Source organism: Lathamus discolor, chromosome 6, assembly GCF_037157495.1.
Source record: "Lathamus discolor isolate bLatDis1 chromosome 6, bLatDis1.hap1, whole genome shotgun sequence".
In the NCBI taxonomy this organism is placed as follows: Eukaryota; Metazoa; Chordata; class Aves; order Psittaciformes; family Psittacidae; genus Lathamus; species Lathamus discolor.
The window spans coordinates 36,814,797-36,833,687 of NC_088889.1; the positions used below are offsets into that span (position 1 = coordinate 36,814,797).

General features: G+C 40.4%; 2 protein-coding genes across 2 annotated transcripts in view; one reads left to right on the forward strand and one right to left on the reverse strand.

The window, feature by feature from the left end:
* SNW1 (SNW domain containing 1) lies at window positions 1-17,851 on the forward strand. Its single transcript, XM_065685959.1, has 14 exons — window positions 1-106; window positions 1,250-1,403; window positions 3,523-3,684; window positions 9,585-9,680; window positions 9,773-9,879; window positions 10,670-10,774; window positions 10,868-10,937; window positions 11,662-11,727; window positions 13,022-13,138; window positions 13,485-13,626; window positions 14,854-14,950; window positions 15,711-15,828; window positions 16,855-17,018; window positions 17,097-17,851. The coding sequence occupies exons 1-14, from the start codon at window positions 93-95 to the stop codon at window positions 17,299-17,301; spliced, it is 1,617 nt and encodes a 538-aa protein (XP_065542031.1). The 5' UTR covers window positions 1-92; the 3' UTR covers window positions 17,302-17,851.
* The window catches only part of SLIRP (SRA stem-loop interacting RNA binding protein), a 3,867-nt gene continuing 2,731 nt past the window's right edge, over window positions 17,756-18,891 (reverse strand). Inside the window, exon 4 of the mRNA XM_065685965.1 lies at window positions 17,756-17,904. Coding sequence (XP_065542037.1) covers window positions 17,845-17,904 — 60 coding nt within the window. The 3' untranslated portion in view covers window positions 17,756-17,844. The remainder of the gene's footprint in view (window positions 17,905-18,891) is intronic.

Consider the following 18,891-nt stretch of genomic DNA (forward strand, 5'->3'; position numbering starts at 1 on the left):
AATTACGCGCTGAGTCGCGCGGCGCATGCGCAGCTGATGTCACTGCCCCTTCCCCGCGGCCTGGCTCCCGAGAAGACGACGGAGGCGGCAAAATGGCGCTCACCAGGTACGTTTGTAGGCCTGGCGGGCTTGGCCGGCTGCTCTTTTTGGCTTGCCCGCGGCTTTCTGCCTCTGTGCGAGGTCCCGGCCAACGGAAGAGACCGCGCTCGGGGTGCTCGCTGGAGAGAAGTTGCCTCTCCTGGGTAGTGGATCCGCTGGCCGGAGAGGAGGCCGGGCCGCGGCTGAAGGGAGAGCGACAAGGGCCGGGCCGGGGCTGGGGGGAGCTGCCCTGCCCTTCTTTGCCCAGCTCTGCCCTGCTCTGGGAGGGGGTGTTCGGCGCTGCCGTTGGTGGTTCAGGGTTCTGCCTCCTCCGCGTGTTCTCTACTGGAAGAGGGAGCTCTTCCGCCCCGGGTGGGAGTGGTGGGATCCGTGCGGGTTTTGGGGAGGTGTCCGTACCGTGAGTGAGGGCGGGAGGTCTTTGTTACAAGCTGCTGTGTCTCTCGCAAGGTTCAGGAGTGCAGCCTTAGAGCCTGCCCTGCAGTGGAGGCTTTCTCTGAGGTGGACGCTTACTTAACACGTAAAAGGTCTCTGTAGTCTAGATGAGCTGAAAATGGGAAGTCAAGAAACTGGAGTTCGACTTCTTGGCTTTGGCCGGGGGCTGTCTGGAGTTAAGTGGGGGTGTTGTTGACAGACCTCTTTGTTGGTGTTTGCCTTGAGAGGAGGGAAAGAAGAGGGAGTCGTTGGGACTAGGGGCGTGAGTTCTTTTTCTGCTCAGCAGTGATGGGAACAGTACGCAGTTGTATGTGGCATTTTTGTTGGAGAATGGCTACTGTCATACTCCTGTTTGAACATTATGTGAACATGGATGGATTTGTCCCTGCCCCTGTCAGGGGGGTTGGAACTAGATGATTTTAAGGTCTTTTCCAACCCTAACTATTCCATGATTCTGTTCAGCATTAGTTTTTTTATAGGAACGTTATGGAATGCTGAGAGAGCATGCTTTTGCCCCTGTAATCTCAGAAGTTACTGCCTTCAGGTTTATGAGTGGGATTATCAAGTTTTGTAAATTGTTTCTTGATTTTCATGGCATGATTGTAGAGAAAGTAGTAATTTAGTAGTAGATTGAAGCATAGCTGCGTGTCACTGAGTGAAATTATGAATTAACTTCTTATGTTTGTCTTTTCTTTGGTGTCTGTCTGCAAATACATAGTTTTTTGCCAGCTCCAACCCAGCTGTCTCAAGATCAGCTAGAACTAGAAGAACGAGCAAGAGCTCAAAGATCCAGGCAAACTGCTCTAGTCTCATCGCGAAGAGAACCTCCCCCATACGGATACCGGAAGGGATGGATACCACGGGTGCTAGAGGTAGCTATTTAAATTTACCGTATAGTAGTGTGTCTCCATGGGGGAAAAAAAAGAGTCTTTTCTGGAGTAGAAGTAAATTCTGAGCATCTTGAGTGTAGCTCAGAGTTGTGTAAAGCCTTACCATGTGCAGCATTTCCATCCAGACGGCTCAATATATTTTCTTGAGTTGAGGGAAGTTGTTCCAATTCACCAGATTGCTTAAAACATATTTGATGGTACACAGGATGTTACAAGGATCCTTCCCTTCAGAGATTGTTGTGTTGTAATATGGAAATAGATCCGTAGTCCTTTCAGTCTGCAATCTATGAATGCAAGGATCCTCTTGAGAAAGACATCTGAATTGTTCCTCTATTTGTTAAAAATATGTTCCAGTTAATATCTGGAATAACTGAACATGTGTTTACATCAGAGGAGAGAACACTTCTGTATTCTGTTCTTAGTGTAACAAAAGCTGCTGTTGGGGGAGAAAATTATTAAGAGTTGAAAAGGAACTTAAAAATTTGTCAGATACTCATTGTTAAGTATGTCACTGGCAAAAGGGTTTTGGATTATGTATTTAGCTGTAATCCCTGCCAGTTTAACGTAATTTAAACTTGAAGTGTTAAAAGATAGGAAAATGCAGATCTATAGCTCTGATTAGAAAACTATTTTAATTCAATTTTTCCACTGTGAGCCACTAGATAAGGTAGCTTCAAAGAATGGTTTCCTAAAAGAAAACAATTTTATATTGGTAGTATTTAGTAAAATATTTTATGTTAAAAATTCTACCTTCATTATGCCCAATGTAGAGTTCCCTTCTTACATTGTTGGTTACTAAAGGTAGTATTTTAGTGCTTCTTCTTTCTAAATGTTAGCAAAAGAACTTCTTAAGCAGTCCGGTGGTGAAGGTTTTCAGAAAGTTTCCAGCATCACTGGGCCACAAAGTGATACACATCTTGGGAAGACTGTTAAGGACTTCTTTTCTGCCTCATAACCAAATGCAGAGTGGTAGATGTTTCTAAAGCATAACTTTTGTCCAGTGATCCTGGAATGTCATTGTTGGAAAAAACAAAATCCGTTCTTCATGGATCAAGAATTTTAGGAATGACTGACTTCTGTTCTGGCTGATACTTCAGTATTGATTCTGTAACTAGTCGTTGAAGGTGGGACATCCAGTGGAAGACTTTAAATAACTGAAGCTGTGTTTCAGTGAACACTGAAAGATGGCACAAGCATGTTCTTCATTGGAAGGATGTGTTCTGCTAGCTCATTCCAGCCTCAGTCACGCTCTCGGTTGCAGTGGTGTTAACTATTTGCTCATGTGGTGAGCATGGGGGAAGATCAGTTTACCCATGATACCCATTCTTTGATCTGGTTCGTTACAAGACTCCACATAAGCAGTGCCATTGCAACAGAGGGAGGGGGAGATGCTCATGTTGCTTTGAGCAAATGCATCTTCTGAAGAACTGCATTTGAGACTGTAGCCTGCAGTTGTTTTATGAATAGTACCAATTCTGTGTGCGTCTTCAGTGTCAGTAAGTCAGGATGGTCTGCTTTAAGAGGTCCTCAGTTACCTGTTCATCAACCTGTTCAGCAACATGCTGAACAAGACAGGAAGTAAACTTTAAGAATATTAGGCTGTTGGGTGTTGGGCCAGTTTTCCATGTATTCTCACATCACAGTTATGAAATGGGATAGCTTGGCATTCATACCATTGTAAAACTGTGAGCTACGGGCTTTGAAAACAATGGAAAGCTTTTTTAACATCTTCATTATGGTGTGAAAAACAACAAATAACCAGTAGACATTTTCATCAAAAAAGTTGCTTTTGTAATTCTAGTATTTCCACTATTCCTTTATTGTAGAAAGCACATATTTGAAGTTCTGATTAATAACTTGCATGTAAATTAAATACTTAATCATGTATTGTCTGTAGCATAGCAGTGCCTGCACATTCTAGTCAGTGATACAGGCTTTTGCTCTGTACAAGGAATAATTACTGCAAGATGTCTGTGCACTTTGGTGTCTTTTACCAATTGTAAGTTAAAATCAGCCCACTCTTTTGTTGAATTTCCCACCCCTGCAGATGTTATGCCATGTTTTTGTTTTTCAGTCACTCACTACTTTTTTTTGTGTGTAGGATTTTGGAGATGGAGGTGCTTTCCCAGAAATTCATGTGGCACAATATCCATTGGATATGGGCCGAAAGAAAAAAATGTCCAATGCTTTGGCTATTCAGGTGGATGCAGAAGGAAAAATAAAGTATGATGCAATTGCCCGACAAGGACAATCAAAGGACAAGGTAATATTTCTTCAAATACATAGACTGGCAGTATACCTGGAAAAGTTGTATATGCACATTGCATGCACTTCAGTTCGTTGGTCTGCTATTAGCCAAATGGATTGCGTCATGTTATGGAATAACTGGAATAATTTCTAATGGGCATGAGCATTTTGACAGGGATCACTGTGTCATCTCCTCTGTTACATAATTAGAAGTAATTAAAAGGCATGGCAAAAATGGCAAGAGTCTCTACAGAAAACTGGCTTGATAGCTTAGCAGGTTTTGTTAGAGAGCTTTCCAGTGAAGGCAAGAAACTGAAAACAGGCCTTACAACAGGCAGCCTCATTTCAGTGTGTAGAGAGAGGGAATAAAAAAGAAGACAGAAAACACAGTTCAGCTCTCAGAGTACTACACCTTGTGTCTTACTAATTTAACAATTGATGTTTGTGGCTGTTTTCAGTATTGTTGTGTGCTTTGTTTTTTGTATGTTCTTAGGGTTTTTGGGGTTTTGTTTTTTTTTTGTTGTGTTTTAATTGCAGAAGAAAGTATTGCCAGGGGATATACTCCAAAACTTTTGTGCTAAGTTCAGTGATGGCAAGATTCTCATAAAGTGTAATGGGAACCACCTTTAATCTTTCTTCTGTCATCTCTTTGCATGACACTTTACTTTGAAGTCCTAACTAGTATTGAGGAGACCAGTTACTTGGGTCTCCTAAGCTCACTTTGAGGGGAGTATTTCTGTCAGCCATTTCAAATGTAACAAAGAAGACTACAGTAAATCTTTAATTCCTTTAAGCCTGTGTTGCAGGCTGGAAAACTGCTGAGGTTCAACCAGTTCTATGACCAGCTGCTTGTTACAGCAAGCATCTCCTCTAAAAAAATAGGGTAACCCAAAGAAAATCTAAAAAGAGGGCTGACTGTAAAGAGTGGTTTAGTTAATAGGTATGAATAGTTGTCTTAAACATAATTTGACTTCTGCTGTAATTTAGGGTGCCTTGAAAAGCTTATAGGTATGTAGTATGCCCCAAGTCTTACTGCAGATGAGAAAAGGGGAAAACCTATGAAACAAAAACAAAAGAAAAACAAAAGGTGAACTTTACCTCTCAAACAAAAAACAAAAACCCTAAAAAAAATTAGGGTGAGCACTCTAAGAATATCAGGGGAAATCTTTCTGGTTTAACAAATTATTTTTTTTTTATTGTTTTAAATTGATCCTACAGTTGCCAAAACTGCAAAAAGACAATGCCAGTAGAATTTTTTAGTTAAGTCTCTGCCCTGCGGAGAAGGACTTGGGGGTGTTGGTCAATGAAAAACTTAAAATGAGCCGGCAGTGTGCGCTCACAGCCCAGAAAGCCAACTGTATCCTGGGCTACATCAAAAGGAGTGTGACCAACAGGTCGAAGGAGGTGATCCTGCCCCTCTGCTCTGCTCTTGTGAGACCTCACCTGGAGTATTGTGTGCAGTTCTGGTGTCCTCAACATAAAAAGGACATGGAACTGTTGGAACAAGTCCAGAGGAGGGCCATGAGGATGATCAGGGGACTGGAGCACCTCCTGTATGAAGATAGGCTGAGGAAGTTGGGGCTATTCAGCCTGGAGAAGAGAAGGCTGCGTGGAGACCTCATAGCAGCCTTCCAGTACCTGAAGGGGGCTATAGGGATGCTGGGGAGGGACTCTTCATCAAGGACTGTAGTGATAGGACAAGGCGTAATGGGTTAAAACTTAAACAGGGGAAGTTTAGACTGGATATAAGGAAGAAGTTCTTTACTGTGAGTGTGTTGAGGCACTGGAATGGGCTGCCCAGGGAGACTGTGAATGCTCCATCCCTGGTGGTGTTCAAGGCCAGGCTGGACAGAGCCTTGGGTGGCATGGTTTAGTGTGAGGTGTCCCTGCCCATGGCAGGGGGCTTGGAACTAGATGATCTTAAGGTCCTTTCCAACCCTAACTATTCTATGATTCTGAGTGTTGCATCTTGTATATCCCTATCCTGTGCATCATAAGTTACTTTGAAAAATTTGTGTCAGACTCCATGCTGTCATGTGGTAGAATGTAGTCAAACTGAACAGAAACAACAGCAGTGGCAATGCTTTTATTGAGGGGACTTTCACTGTGGTTCAGTCACACTTTACATAGTGTCTTGAATTTGTCAAGAGGAAGGTGCTAAAAAGTTAATTACATTTAAATAGTTTTGTGACTGAGTTTCGATACTTGATAACTAAATAGAAATTTGACTTTTCCCAAAGCATAAAAACTAATTTGGAGCAGATAAGTAGACAAAAAGTAATAATGAGACTGATTTTGGGGGAAGCTGTAGGACAGATCAGAAGTAAAAAAAAGTAGTGTCATTAAACCCTTATTTTTGCAACTTGTCAAATGTAACTTTACTTACTTGTAAGATCAGATTTAACTTGCAAATAATAGAACTGTTCAGATTGGGATCTAATTATATTTGAAGAGGAACTAGAAATTATAATAGACTTCAGGCAAAAATGACTAGTCTTTTTCTGTGCCTTAATTAGTTCAGAGTTAGGAAAATAGTTAGAACAAGTGAAGTCAAATTTAAGACATTAACACTTTTTGATTCATGAAGATCTGTACCAGCATTCATTAACTTCCCATATGGCATCTATTAAAGAAGCAGTAGTATTCTTATTTGGTAGCCGTACTTACTCTGTATGGAAGAGATGTGTGGCTTTTCCAAAACTGGGCTCTGTAGAACTGGAATTAGGGCTTCTTAAATCTGAGCTTTGCCTTCTGGGTCAGCTTGGTTCTGGTTGCATGCAGCTGGATGAAAATGCAGAGTAAAGATTAAGTATTGTGATTCAAGGGGAAGTAAAATGGGGAAATTTAGATATTTGAAACAATTTCACTGAAAGTAGCAGAACTTCTGTTACTTGATCTGTTTTGCAGAAGATATTGGCAGATGTGTCGTAGGGAGCAGTTCTTCAGAGATCTGTGTTGACTTGAATAATGTGTAATATTTCTTGTAAGAGAGAACTTCTAATAGTAGAGTGTCAGTAGGATTACACAGAGAAGTTTTATCATCCTGAGAGCTGCAGTCATAATTCAGATATTTCTTTAATCTTAATACCTAGAGCTAAGAGAAACAGATACTTAGCAGCCTGCCAGAAATGAGATGGGGTTTATGATCCTATTATATGAGCTACTGGTTTGGTCTGAGTTAAGAAGCAAATTTTGGTTTTGCTACCGCTTAATGATTTTCTAAGTTCAATGTAGTATTCTGCCTTCTTGTAGAGGCAGCAGTTCCATCACCCGGTCCTTCTATCTAGATGGCTTGTCAGCAGTTTCTGCTATTGCAGTGGTTCATCTCTCTTGCATCTGGTCCCTTACATATTTAAAAAATAGTTGCTTCGGAGAATTTGAAAAATGCTGACATGAATGAGATAGTGTGACAAGCCTTGTGTTTGGGGCTGGCAGAAAGTCTGCCAGACATAAAATGCTGGATAACATTGACAGATCTGAATGCGTGACCGTATGGATCCAGGGATGGAGTTCCATCTGGTTGTCCAGATGAAGGATTTCCAGCACAGCTATGTGGTTAGCTCTTGTGTTGCTATAGATTCTTCCAGTACTTTCTCTACTCACATTGCTAAAAGCCAGGCTAAAATAATGCATCAATATTGATATATTTTTTGCAAGATTGATGCCCTGTCTGCCCTGTCCCCCATTAGGAAAATAAGGACACATGATTGCTTCCTGTGTTTTTTATTAAAACAGAAGAGAGTAAAATCAAGGAATGGATCTATTAGCTCCAGTACTTTTTTTTTTTACTGCAAGGATGATCTTTCTGTGTGGCAGTTGGATTTCTTCTTTGTGGCCCAAGGCTTTGGCTTAGATGTTAAAGGAGGAAAAGAAAAAGAAAAGATAAATGCATCTTACCTATAGTGTTTTGTCCAGATTGTGAACTCAGTTGAAATATTTAGAAGAGAGTAGTTCAATTGTTGAAGGAACTCATGTCACAGCAGTGGAGCAGGTCAAGAGATCATGAATATAACTGATCAAAAGTGTCTTATGAAAGTTTTATAATGTGTTTGCCTTTGTAGCAGATCTTGGTTTGAGAGCTTATCATCATTTTTTTTTCCCTGGTGTGTGTGCCAGACTTAGAGCCAGGTAATTGTGGTGACTACTGAAATGTTATATGCTTCCTATGGAGAAACCGTTCTTTGACAAGAAAGGAATTAATTCTGCAAAGCTTGGCAGTAGCTTCTTGATTTATACATAGGATTGATGAGCATGGTACAGGGCTGCAGTGGATATACAGAATAAAATATTGGAGGGAGGAATTTATATGTTACAAATTAAGAAATTTCTGTCAAGTCACTTGCATGCGTCAAGTGTCTTGTGAAACTGAATGTGATTGATGTCTAAATCCTACCGTGAGCTACAGTTTCTTACACAATTAGTTAGGTAAGGTTCTCTTTCTGATGGCAGTGCTACGCAGATGTCTAATGGCTTCTGATTCCAGAAGCCTCAACCAGCGGGGGAATCGTGTAGCTGCACCAAAAATTGAACATTTAATTTCTGCCTAGGAGGAGATTCTACTTTTCAGTAGTAACCAAAATGAAATATCTGAAACAGCTTCCTTTTAAATTTGATAGATGATAAATGGTAGTGGATGGGCATACTACAGTATCAAACAGTCTCCCCTTTATCTTAGATTAATAAAATGTTTCAACATTACTGTTAAAACAAGGTAAATATCTAGAAAAACAGGAAAGTGCAGCATCTTTATCTGCCTGCCTATATCACCTCAAAAAAGGACTCAGAACATGCAAGTGCATCAAGCTTTTGATGGAAACAGAAATGTATGTATTTTAAGGCTAGTTTATATTGTGCAGCTTGCCATTTGCATGCAATACTTCAGGGTTTAAATAGTTCATGTAGTTCATTTGTACCTCAGTGTATTGTAGTTTTTAGAGCACCTCTTAGACTTAATCTTATTTTCCTTTTTCTTCTGGGATGCTCCAAGCTCTTTCAGTGTACTTTGTTCTTCATGCAGCAAGACTTGGACTTGGAGTTAATTACCTTAGAGGAACGCTGCTCTTCAGATGTCCTTCATTCAGGATCTGAGAAGCTGGAATATTATTGATACTAATTCAAAGGATTAAAATTTTAGGAGTGAAGGTTGAGAAGCAGTAAATGGCTTTTGTGTGACAAATTAATGCTGAGGCTACATGTCAGTTTTATAGTTAGAAATGCACTCTGTAATGAACTTGAAATAATAGTTGTAATGACTTTTAACCATTTGAACTAAGACTTTTTAATGTTATTTTGTTGGAGAAATGTGAAGCACTAATGAGATACAGTATTTTTTTTTTCTGTAGTCATCTAATAGTGTCCTTTGCCTGTACTTAAAGTTGAGGTTTAAAGCTACTGATCAGCTAGCTGCCTGTTTTATGAAGACTGAAGTACCTATATAAGGGAAAGTGTCAAAGAGAGATTTCTCAAGTGGGGTTGTTTGGTTTTGTGTTGTTTTTTGTTTTAAGAACACAGCAAGCATAATGAAAAAGCTAGGTGCTGAAGACTTGTATCATATTCTTAATCCTTGAAAACAGAAGTATAAATGTGATACTTTTTGTATCTATCTTGGGGACCCTGAAAAAGGAAAAGAATAAGAAAAGGAAGCAGCAAACTGGTGTCTAATCCCAGCTCTGAGAGTGATGTACAGAATTATAGTTAATCAAATTGCATCTGTTCTTCAGTTATTACATGTGTAAAATGGGGTTCAGAGTATATTGTTGGTTTATGGGAGTCATTGAAGAATATGTAATTATAATACATTTAAAATTGTATACAAGTTATAATTAGTATCTAAAGTATAATCTAGGTCTGAAACGTTTCCTTTAATATGCATACATTTATTCATATTCTCCAGCACTAACAAAATATGTCTTCCAGGTTATTTACAGCAAATACACAGATCTTGTGCCAAAAGAGGTCATGAATGTGGATGATCCTGAACTGCAAAGACCGGATGAGGAGGCAATTAGAGAGGTATCATATGCACTGATGTGCCTAGTTGTCCGTGATCTATTGTATGTCTTGCGTATGTGATGAGGTACATACTGTGGTGCTTTTGTCTTCAGATAACAGAGAAAACAAGAGCAGCCTTGGAGAAATCAGTCTCCCAAAAAGTTGCAGCAGCCATGCCAGTTCGAGCAGCTGACAAACTAGCTCCTGCACAGTACATTCGGTATGTAGTGGTGGGGTGTGTGTAAGATGTTGTTACATATAAAATTGGTTAAAACTGTGATGTTCTTTGTATTTCTCAGAACAGAAATTCATTTTGAATTCTGTTTTTCTGGAAGTTATATGAAACTGACTTATATATTTCAAATTAACCCACTAATGATAATGTAGTTTGAAGTGTGTTAAAATATGTGTCACTTTGTGGAGGGGTTATTTTAGCAACAAAATACAGATTTGTCAGCACTATTAATGATGCAGCCCTGAAAACAACGTCTTTACTGGGAGTCTCAAGCCGAGATAAGTCATGTAACAAAGTTCTTGCCTCATATAAAATGAGCAATTGGAATGGAATGAATTGGAATTGCTAGGAGACTGGTACTCATTTATGATGATTTTCTGCTTGCAAACACAGAAAAATTCCTTGGCAGGGTTAGACTTGGCCCGAGGTGAATTCCGAAAAAAGTAATTGAAGAGGTTGTTAATAACCTGTAAGTAATCACCAGGGATTCACAGACATAGGTAAAGAGTACAGTAACATGCTCTGTGTACTCTGTTAGTTTGTTTCTTCTACTTTGGAATCTAGGTTGAAACAGAAGAATATAGGGAGATACGTTCTGCATTCAGTCCAGTAGCTTCTGTGCAGTTACCTGCTCCTGGCATTCATAGTGGAAAGCCTTAAACTGGTGTGGATAAGATGAAAATGCAGCTAGAGCAGTGAACTGAGTAAAAATAGAGGTGGGCAAGGAACATCTAGTTGTATGCAGAGAACTGAGCACTTTGATGGTTTTATTCAGGTACACACCATCCCAGCAAGGTGTTGCGTTCAACTCTGGAGCAAAACAGAGAGTTATTCGAATGGTGGAAATGCAGAAGGACCCTATGGAGCCTCCAAGATTCAAGTAACTATTCAAAATATGTTCACTGCAAATAGAAGATTCTGAAGTGTATTTCCCTACAACATGCTGATTGTAAATGTTTTCTTAATTGTTCAGAATTAACAAGAAGATTCCACGTGGACCACCTTCTCCTCCAGCACCTGTAATGCACTCTCCTAGTAGAAAGGTATGGAATGCCATAGCTGTTCTCAGTTTTTAATTGTAGATGGGTTCACAAATTCTACTTTGATCTAGTTAATTTCTGTGCACCTTCTCCTTACTGTTTTGTGTGATGTTAAGTGATAAACTTAGTGCCTGGTGCAGACTGTTGTTTGTGGGTATGTTTGTGGTGGTTTTGGTTGTGGGTTTGGTTTTGAGGTTTGGTTTTCTTTTTTGGTGGGGGCAATTGTGTGAGTAGCTCTGTTCCTACGTTTCTGTCAAAAGCTGAGTAGATTTCTCATATGTTTTATTCAGGGATACGTTGCTGGATGTTTTCATGGCAAGGATGAGTTGGCTGAGGTTTCAGCCTTGGTACACTGATGCTGCTTTTATACAATGCTATCAAGCTGATCCTCAATAATACTAACTTGCATTACTGAGGATTAGCTCCTTCTGAGAGATGAGTGTAGTGTTGGTTCATCAGTTAACAAGCTAGCTGGGAGTTACAGCCTGTGTGATGGAAGTCTAAGAGGATAGCTGGAAAGTTGTCATGACTTTATGTGATGTTAGCAAAGTTACAGAGCAGAAATTAACATCTTTTTGCTATTAAGAAGAGTTGGGGGGGTTGTAGCAGTGTCCTCAACTTTGTACTCTAATTTATTTCAATAGTTTCATCAGCTGCCTTTGAGAGAGAGAACAGTATTTCCTTTCGCTGTAAATCTAAAGATGACTTTGCTTCTTCTCTTTATCAGATGACTGTGAAAGAGCAGCAAGAGTGGAAAATTCCTCCGTGCATTTCAAACTGGAAAAACGCAAAGGTAATTTAAGTTGTCGTAAGTTTATCTTTCTAATGTTGCACCCTGCTGGGAGACTTCTGTGAGTGATCTAAGCTTAAACAATACTGGTTTTAAACCTGTAGAGTTAGGTAAACTGGCTGCTTCCAGCATGAAGAACACATCATTCACAGCTCAGGTTTTTTTCTCTTTGGCATACAAGGGTTGTCAGATTGAGTGCAGAGTATAGTACAGGAGTATAGACCTGAGAATATGTAACGTCATGGCAGAGATTATGTATTTTGAGAGGGAGAAAAATGGCATTAGTTAAAATCCTCATTGTAGCGCAGTGTGTGGAGTCTGAAATCGAAATCTCTGGAACTTACAAAATAAAGCCACCTAAACTGAAAAAGGGTAATGATCCATAGAGAAGCAACCAGGGGTCTTCTTAATACTGCAGTCCAAATTTCTGAGGAGTTCTCAGTGTTGGATTCTTTCACTAATTGATTTCCATCGCTTAGCTTAGCTTTTCTTATTCCTTGTTTGAGAAGCTATGTGCTGTCCCTTCCATTTTTGTCAGACAGTAAGGTTATTTTCAGAGAGAAGGGATAACTTTTAAGTTGCTGCCATAACTGGTCTAACAGCTCTCAAACTTACCAAGCTGTTGGCATGAGGCAGCCTCTTCAAATGGAGGAAGAAAAAGCTGTATGTTTGGATGTTACTTTTTTTCCTACCCCAACACAGCTGTATAACTGGGGCTGATGCTAATTAGTAGGCAAAATTTTAGGTTACAGATGCTAAAAACAAAGCACAAATTTTGTAGAGCCCACTAAAGAATCTTAAAATTATCATCTATAAATAAATTTGGGTTCAGCTTTTGAAAGCAAGTTGGCATTTAGTGCTTCTTCTGCTGGCAGTTTTGCTCCATAATTTCTCATTTTGAATCAGCCTAACCCCTTAACAGGTATGAAAACAGTTCAGGGAGTAGAGTTTTCAATCACAAATGATAAAATAGCTTAGAGGCTGGGAAAGGTATTGTTTGCAGTTGTTAATACAAAGTAAAGAGTGGACATACTGTTTGAAAACTGTCATTTGTACTAACATATGACTTGAAGGGAAATTGTGATTCAGATTTGGGGGAAATGTGGAATTGGAGCAAAGCTTAATGTTATCTGGAATGACTTTTATGAATTACGTGGTATGAAGGAGGTCTATTGAGGCATATTAATGGTGGGCTGTTTGATGTGTGGTTTTGTTTCCTTACACAATAAATGTAATAATGTCTGTTACTGCAAATAATGTTAGTTTCTATTATTAACTGTCTCTGTTTCCACTGTAGGGTTACACCATTCCACTAGATAAGCGTCTGGCTGCAGATGGCAGAGGACTGCAGACTGTTCATATTAATGAAAACTTTGCCAAGCTTGCTGAGGCTCTTTATATAGCTGACAGAAAGGTCAGGTTGTTGTTTAAATGTTTTGTTCCATGTGGTTTTACCTTCTTCTTATGTTTTGTTTCCTTGGGAAAATCAATTGTAAATAGGCATTTTGATTTGTCTTGCTTCTTGGCTAATTTAAGACATCAAGTGTTACCCCCATTACCTTTGAATGGCTCGGTGTGGGTGATACTATTGGAGATCATGGGTCTTGTTTCTCAGCTCTGTCTGTTGTGGCTGTCTGGGCTTGAATTTCCTCTTTGTGGCTTGATGCCTGCCCTCCTTGCTTGCTAAATCCATGACACAAGATCTGCTTGCATCACAGGTGCTAGCTTTCTGTCTTTCTAACTTTGTCATATGTGTGCAGGCTCGTGAGGCAGTAGAGATGCGTGCCCAGGTGGAGAGGAAGATGGCTCAGAAAGAAAAGGAGAAACATGAGGAAAAGCTCCGAGAAATGGCTCAGAAAGCCAGGGAGAGAAGAGCAGGGATCAAAACCCATGTTGAAAAAGGTATGTTTCTTTGTTATTAAGATGCTATGGAGTTTTTTAGCACTCTGAAGTGTGGGTTTGGAGAAATAATGTGAGAACTTACAATACCTAAGTATCAACTGTAATTGGAAAGCATGACATTTGTTCTTAATATCTTTACTTGATCAGCCAGAGAATTTGGTTAATTCACTGGCTGGTTTGATAGAATCTGGATTTGAACCTCGCAGCAGCATGTCAGTGTATGCAAGTTTGGGACATTGTTGAGAATTTCAGTTGTTAATGGATCAGTGCAAGTACTGTCTTTCATAGCTAGTCTAAAGTATCGGGGTTTTTTATTTAGAAAACCCTTCTTGCAGAAGAAGAGCAGTGTGCCAGGTCAAGGGAAGTAGTAATTTACTGGTGACCTGTTAGACTGTCTCTGGAATAGTGGGTGCAGTTACAGGTCCCCAGGTACAAACTGTGGTTTGTTAAGCTGGAGTTCAGTGGAGGGCCATCAGAATGGCGAGGGGGCTAGAGTATCTCCCTAGTCAGGAGATGCTGAGAGAATTAAGCTTGTTCTGCCAGAAGGTGTGAGTTTGGGAGCACCAAATGGGAGCTTTCCCTGTGTACAAGGAGATCATCAGGGCTCTTCACTAAGAATGAGGCAGTGGTCAGAAGATGAAGCAGGAGGTTCAAACTGCATGCAAGGAGAAAACTTTCACCATGAGGACAAGCAGCAGTGGAACAGGTTGCCAAGGGAGACTGTCACTCTGTATCCTTGGAGCTTTTCCTCAACTGAGTGGGAAAAGACTGAGCAGCTTTGTTTGAATCCAGCATTGATCCTGTTTTGAGCAGGAGGTTGAACTAGAGACTCCCTTCTGACCCAAGTGATTCTGTGAGTCACAGTGTTCTTCAGAGCACTTGAATGCCTGTGTGCTTGAACTGTATTTTCACACTTAACAGATTAAAGTATGATACGATGATCTGTAGGATGGCCAAGTATTCTCAGCTCTTGATAGCTGACAAAACATAGCTGTTGGATATGTCTGCTTTAACTCTTTTGTCAAGGACAGTTAATTGCTTGTGGCACAATAAGGCTGTGATTTTCTGTGTGTTCAGTCTGGTGAAAGTGTAACATTTTAGACAGTGCTAAAGGTCACTTCTGTTCTGTAGAAGAGCACTGAATTGACCCACTGTGCCAGTGTCTGTGGCAGAGTTAATTCAAACTTCAAATATTTGTGTATAACGAGCAATCTTGTGTTTGTTCAGAGGATGGAGAAGCTAGAGAAAGAGATGAAATCAGACATGACCGGCGCAAAGAGAGACAGCACGACAGAAATCTCTCCAGGGCAGCCCCTGACAAAAGGTGAATAACAGAAAAAAGCTGCTTTATTCTGCACGGGCTCTGGCTTCCCCTCTAGGGTCCTTTTGCTTGGTGCAAGTGCCTGAATTTTACCTTGTGGAGTTACTCACTGGTAAGGGCTGTTTGGCCACTGTATGAAATGCATCACTGTGTTAGTGTGCTGCAGTACTTGCTTCTAAATTTAGAGTTTTCCAGGTGTGGGGAGGGAGAGGTGTTTTTTTTCCTTTAGCAGAACTTCAGTATATTCAAATTTAATTAACCTTGACAGCAAAGGTTGAAACCTTGATCCTGTAACTTCAGCGAGACCAGGGTGTCATTAGCGGCTTTGTTTCTGGAAGCTCTTCACTTGAAGCGAGATTGGATTTATGAGTGTAGGCTGAACTATCTTGTTTGCCCAGGCCAGTTTGATTTCCAAGCGCAAATGGTTTCTCCAGTATCTTACAGTTGAGATTGCTCAGCCTTCCCAGAACATAATTACACTGGTACTTGCAAAAAATAAATATGACATTTTAGACCGAGTCAGCTTGATGTAAATTGCAGATAGTGGAAAGCAAATTTAAATGTCATGCCCAGCTGAACATAACTTCCCTAAATGTTTCCTTTGCCAGGAGACAGATTTTAAATGTTACCTAGTGAGGAAGGGCAACAGTCAAAATCTGGCTTCTGAGGCAAACTGTTACCAGTACCACAGGATCAGGCTGCAGTTCAGTGTGTCAATAGACACGGTTTACTGACCTAATAAAACCTAAACTTTTTAATTCAGGTCAAAGCTGCAGAGAAATGAGAACAGAGATATCAGTGAAGTTATTGCCCTGGGGATACCCAACCCCAGGCCGTCCAATGAAATCCAGTACGACCAGAGGCTGTTCAACCAGAGCAAGGTAAAAACACCTTTTCACATCTGTGTGGCTTCATGTGAAAACATGCTCACCCTTCCTTAGTGAGCATGGCTGGAATACTGAAGAGACCCTGTTCTCATGGTTGGTGTGGATATGCTCTAAAAGAAGGCTCTACATAACTGGTTAGGAATCTGTTGCTCTCCTTCATCCATGGCTGATGCAACAGAAATGGAGTATTCTGAATGTATGACTGGATTAAAGTTTTTTGTTGTGGTTTTCCTCATTGGGGAGTGGGGAGAAAGGAAGTATTTTGCCTTCAAGCTGCAGTGACCTCATTTTCTTCTTTTGTACAAATGTACTGACTGAGGGAAATCTGCTCTCGGAGAGAAGCAAGTAAATGCATTCTGTTCCCATTAATACTTACGTTAAAAATCCTTCTGAAGATATAAATAGTTAACAGCAGCGTTTATTTTCCCTGAACCTTGTACTATTCAGAGATGAAAAAGCAGATTAGGCTTCAGAAAGTCCCTGAATAGACCTGCAGTTTGTCAATCATTCTCTTTCATGTCTCCAGTGAAAGACTTGCAGGCAGAAGGGAAAGCTGATGAATGAAAAGTGAACAAGCAGGCACTTCTGCTTTCACAGTTCACACAAGCCTCTGTGTGATTTGGATCAATCAGCTTAAATCATGTTTTCCAGAAGTTCTGAATAATACACATTTCTCTATGGTTGCACTTGGCTCTTATAGACAGCTGTACTTGCAGGGCAGACTTAAGTGATCCATTAATCTGAAATACGAATGGCCTGTAATGCTCCCTGTTGCTTTCTGCACAAGTAGAAGTGGCCCTGACTGAGGCTTGGAATGACTGTATCATGTTCTTTGGACTTACTCCCAGGCCCAAAAACACTTACACCCTGATGAAGTGCTTGAACTCATTTGAAATGGATGGTAAATTGCACAATACCATCTTTGTGTATCATCTGTGAGACCCCACCAGTGTATCTTGATGTTAAAGTAGCCAAGTTTTTCAGACCCATTTGTGTCATACTGCTGTTCTTTCTTCACAGGGTATGGACAGTGGCTTTGCTGGTGGAGAGGATGAAATTTATAATGTTTATGACCAGCCTTGGAGAAGTGGCAAGGATATGGCCCAGAACATCTACAGGCCCAGTAAAAATGTGGATAAGGACATATATGGTGATGATCTAGAGGCTCGAATAAAAACCAACAGGTAAGAAAATAAAGTTAAGAAAGAAAGACTCTTGATTAGTACTCTGAAGTCAACTGAGTTTCACCACTTCTCCTGCAGGTTTGTTCCTGACAAGGAGTTTTCTAACTCTGATCGTAACGCCAGAGGAAGGGGCAGAGATGGACCAGTTCAATTTGAGGAGGATCCCTTTGGTTTGGACAAGTTTTTGGAAGAAGCTAAGCAACATGGTGGATCTAAACGGCCATCAGATAGCAGTCGCCCTAAAGAACATGAGCATGAGAGCAAAAAGAGGAGGAAGGACTGAATGCCTTTGTTCCTTGAGAGGTAGAGAAATGGACTACATACAAACTTGGACTTCACCCAAAAGGCATTTTTAATCAGAGGTTTATAGGGGAACGGTGTTGCAGCCCCCCAGTTCACAACCCTTGTTGTGTGGATGTATATACACACACTAATTCTTCTCTGCATAGGACAGGTACCCCTTGGGAATGGAGGCATGGAGACCACTTTGAAACATTTCACAGGGGAATTATGCTTTAGGAAGTGTTCTGACTTTACCGATTCCCTGTTGCCCAGCATCTCAGGGTAAGAATGTAGCCCCTCCCTACAGCTTTAGTTTTTATAGGTAGCTAAAGCTTTCACTTCATCTGTATATAATTACTGTCTTATGCTGTAATGGATGGTAGGCAGTTTATGATTTAGTGTTTCTGGAGCATGGTGATACACAATTTATTTGAACAAGGAGGGGAAACAGCTGGTTTCTGTTTTAAAACAAATATTCATAGTTTCTCACTAATCTTTATTTTAGTTTCTTTACATCTAGTGAAATAAAACCTCCTTCCACCGCTCAGTCACTCTGGCTCTTTCTTTGACTGTGTCTTCTACGGGACTGCGGTCTGAGAGTGAGCTGAAAAACAATAGCAAGTATACGAATTAGCTTGGCAAGAAGGTTTAGTATTTTTCATTTCTGATCTTCTAAAACATTCATATGGAAAGCAGAAGATGGGTTTATAACTGGTTCAGTTTCATGAGCCAGAACCACAAATGCTAAGCTCCTGACAGGAAAGTTGAACGTAATTTGCACAGCAATTGCTAGTTGTATCAGCAAAAGCTTCTTAAAAGCTTGTGCTTTCAAGTGGAACTAATAGAAGGTAACTGTCTAAACCTAGCTTAGAACAAAGTGGGAGAAGTGCTCATTTCTTTTCTTCTAGAGAAGCCTGTATTTTGAAGACATGAAGAAGGCTAACTACTGCTTGCCTTCTGCTTTTTATTTTGCTAGAAAGAAGCCTCTTAAGCTGTTGTGTGTCTTGTGGGAGTATACACCTCAAAGACTAGGTAGTTAAGTGAATGTGGCATCTTACAGCTTCAAGAGTAAAACCCAGTGAAGTGATTTCCAATAAACTGACATTAGATACTCATCTAATCTATTCCTAATGCTTACTGTGGTAACACATCCTCATTACTTTCAGCCCAACTTGAGCAGTCAGGCTCATGCCTGGCTTGGTGCAGTTCAAGACTCAAGTTGGAAAACCACTCCCTAATTTCTGCTTCCATTTTTGCATCACAGTTCTAACTCTCAGGTCAGCTCTTACTAAGTAATAGGTACTGAAGTAACTGCAACCAGTGAAGACTCCTGCACTAGTATGAACAAGGTCAAGCAAAATACTTTATCAGAATCAACACAGTGCATCACTCTTGCCAACTGATTTTACTCTTAGCCTCCTCTAGCACTGGAAGCGTCAAAAGGAGACGCGAGTTGTCAGAAGGATATTTAAGAATTCTTATTAATTGTTCAAAGACATGAACTTTCCTTTCATCCTCACCTGTCAGCACCACTGTACACCGTGTTTGGAGAGCACTGCGCCAGCCATTGCTGTGCTGCAGTGAAGCTAGA

What these genes read in the sequence shown, in the direction of transcription:
- SNW1 (XM_065685959.1), top strand. An exon ending in AAGGACAATCAAAGGACAAG is followed by an intron (nt 3,685 to 9,584) that starts GTAATATTTCTT and finishes TATGTCTTCCAG; the next exon opens with GTTATTTACAGCAAATACAC. An exon ending in CAAACTGGAAAAACGCAAAG is followed by an intron (nt 11,728 to 13,021) that starts GTAATTTAAGTT and finishes TTTCCACTGTAG; the next exon opens with GGTTACACCATTCCACTAGA.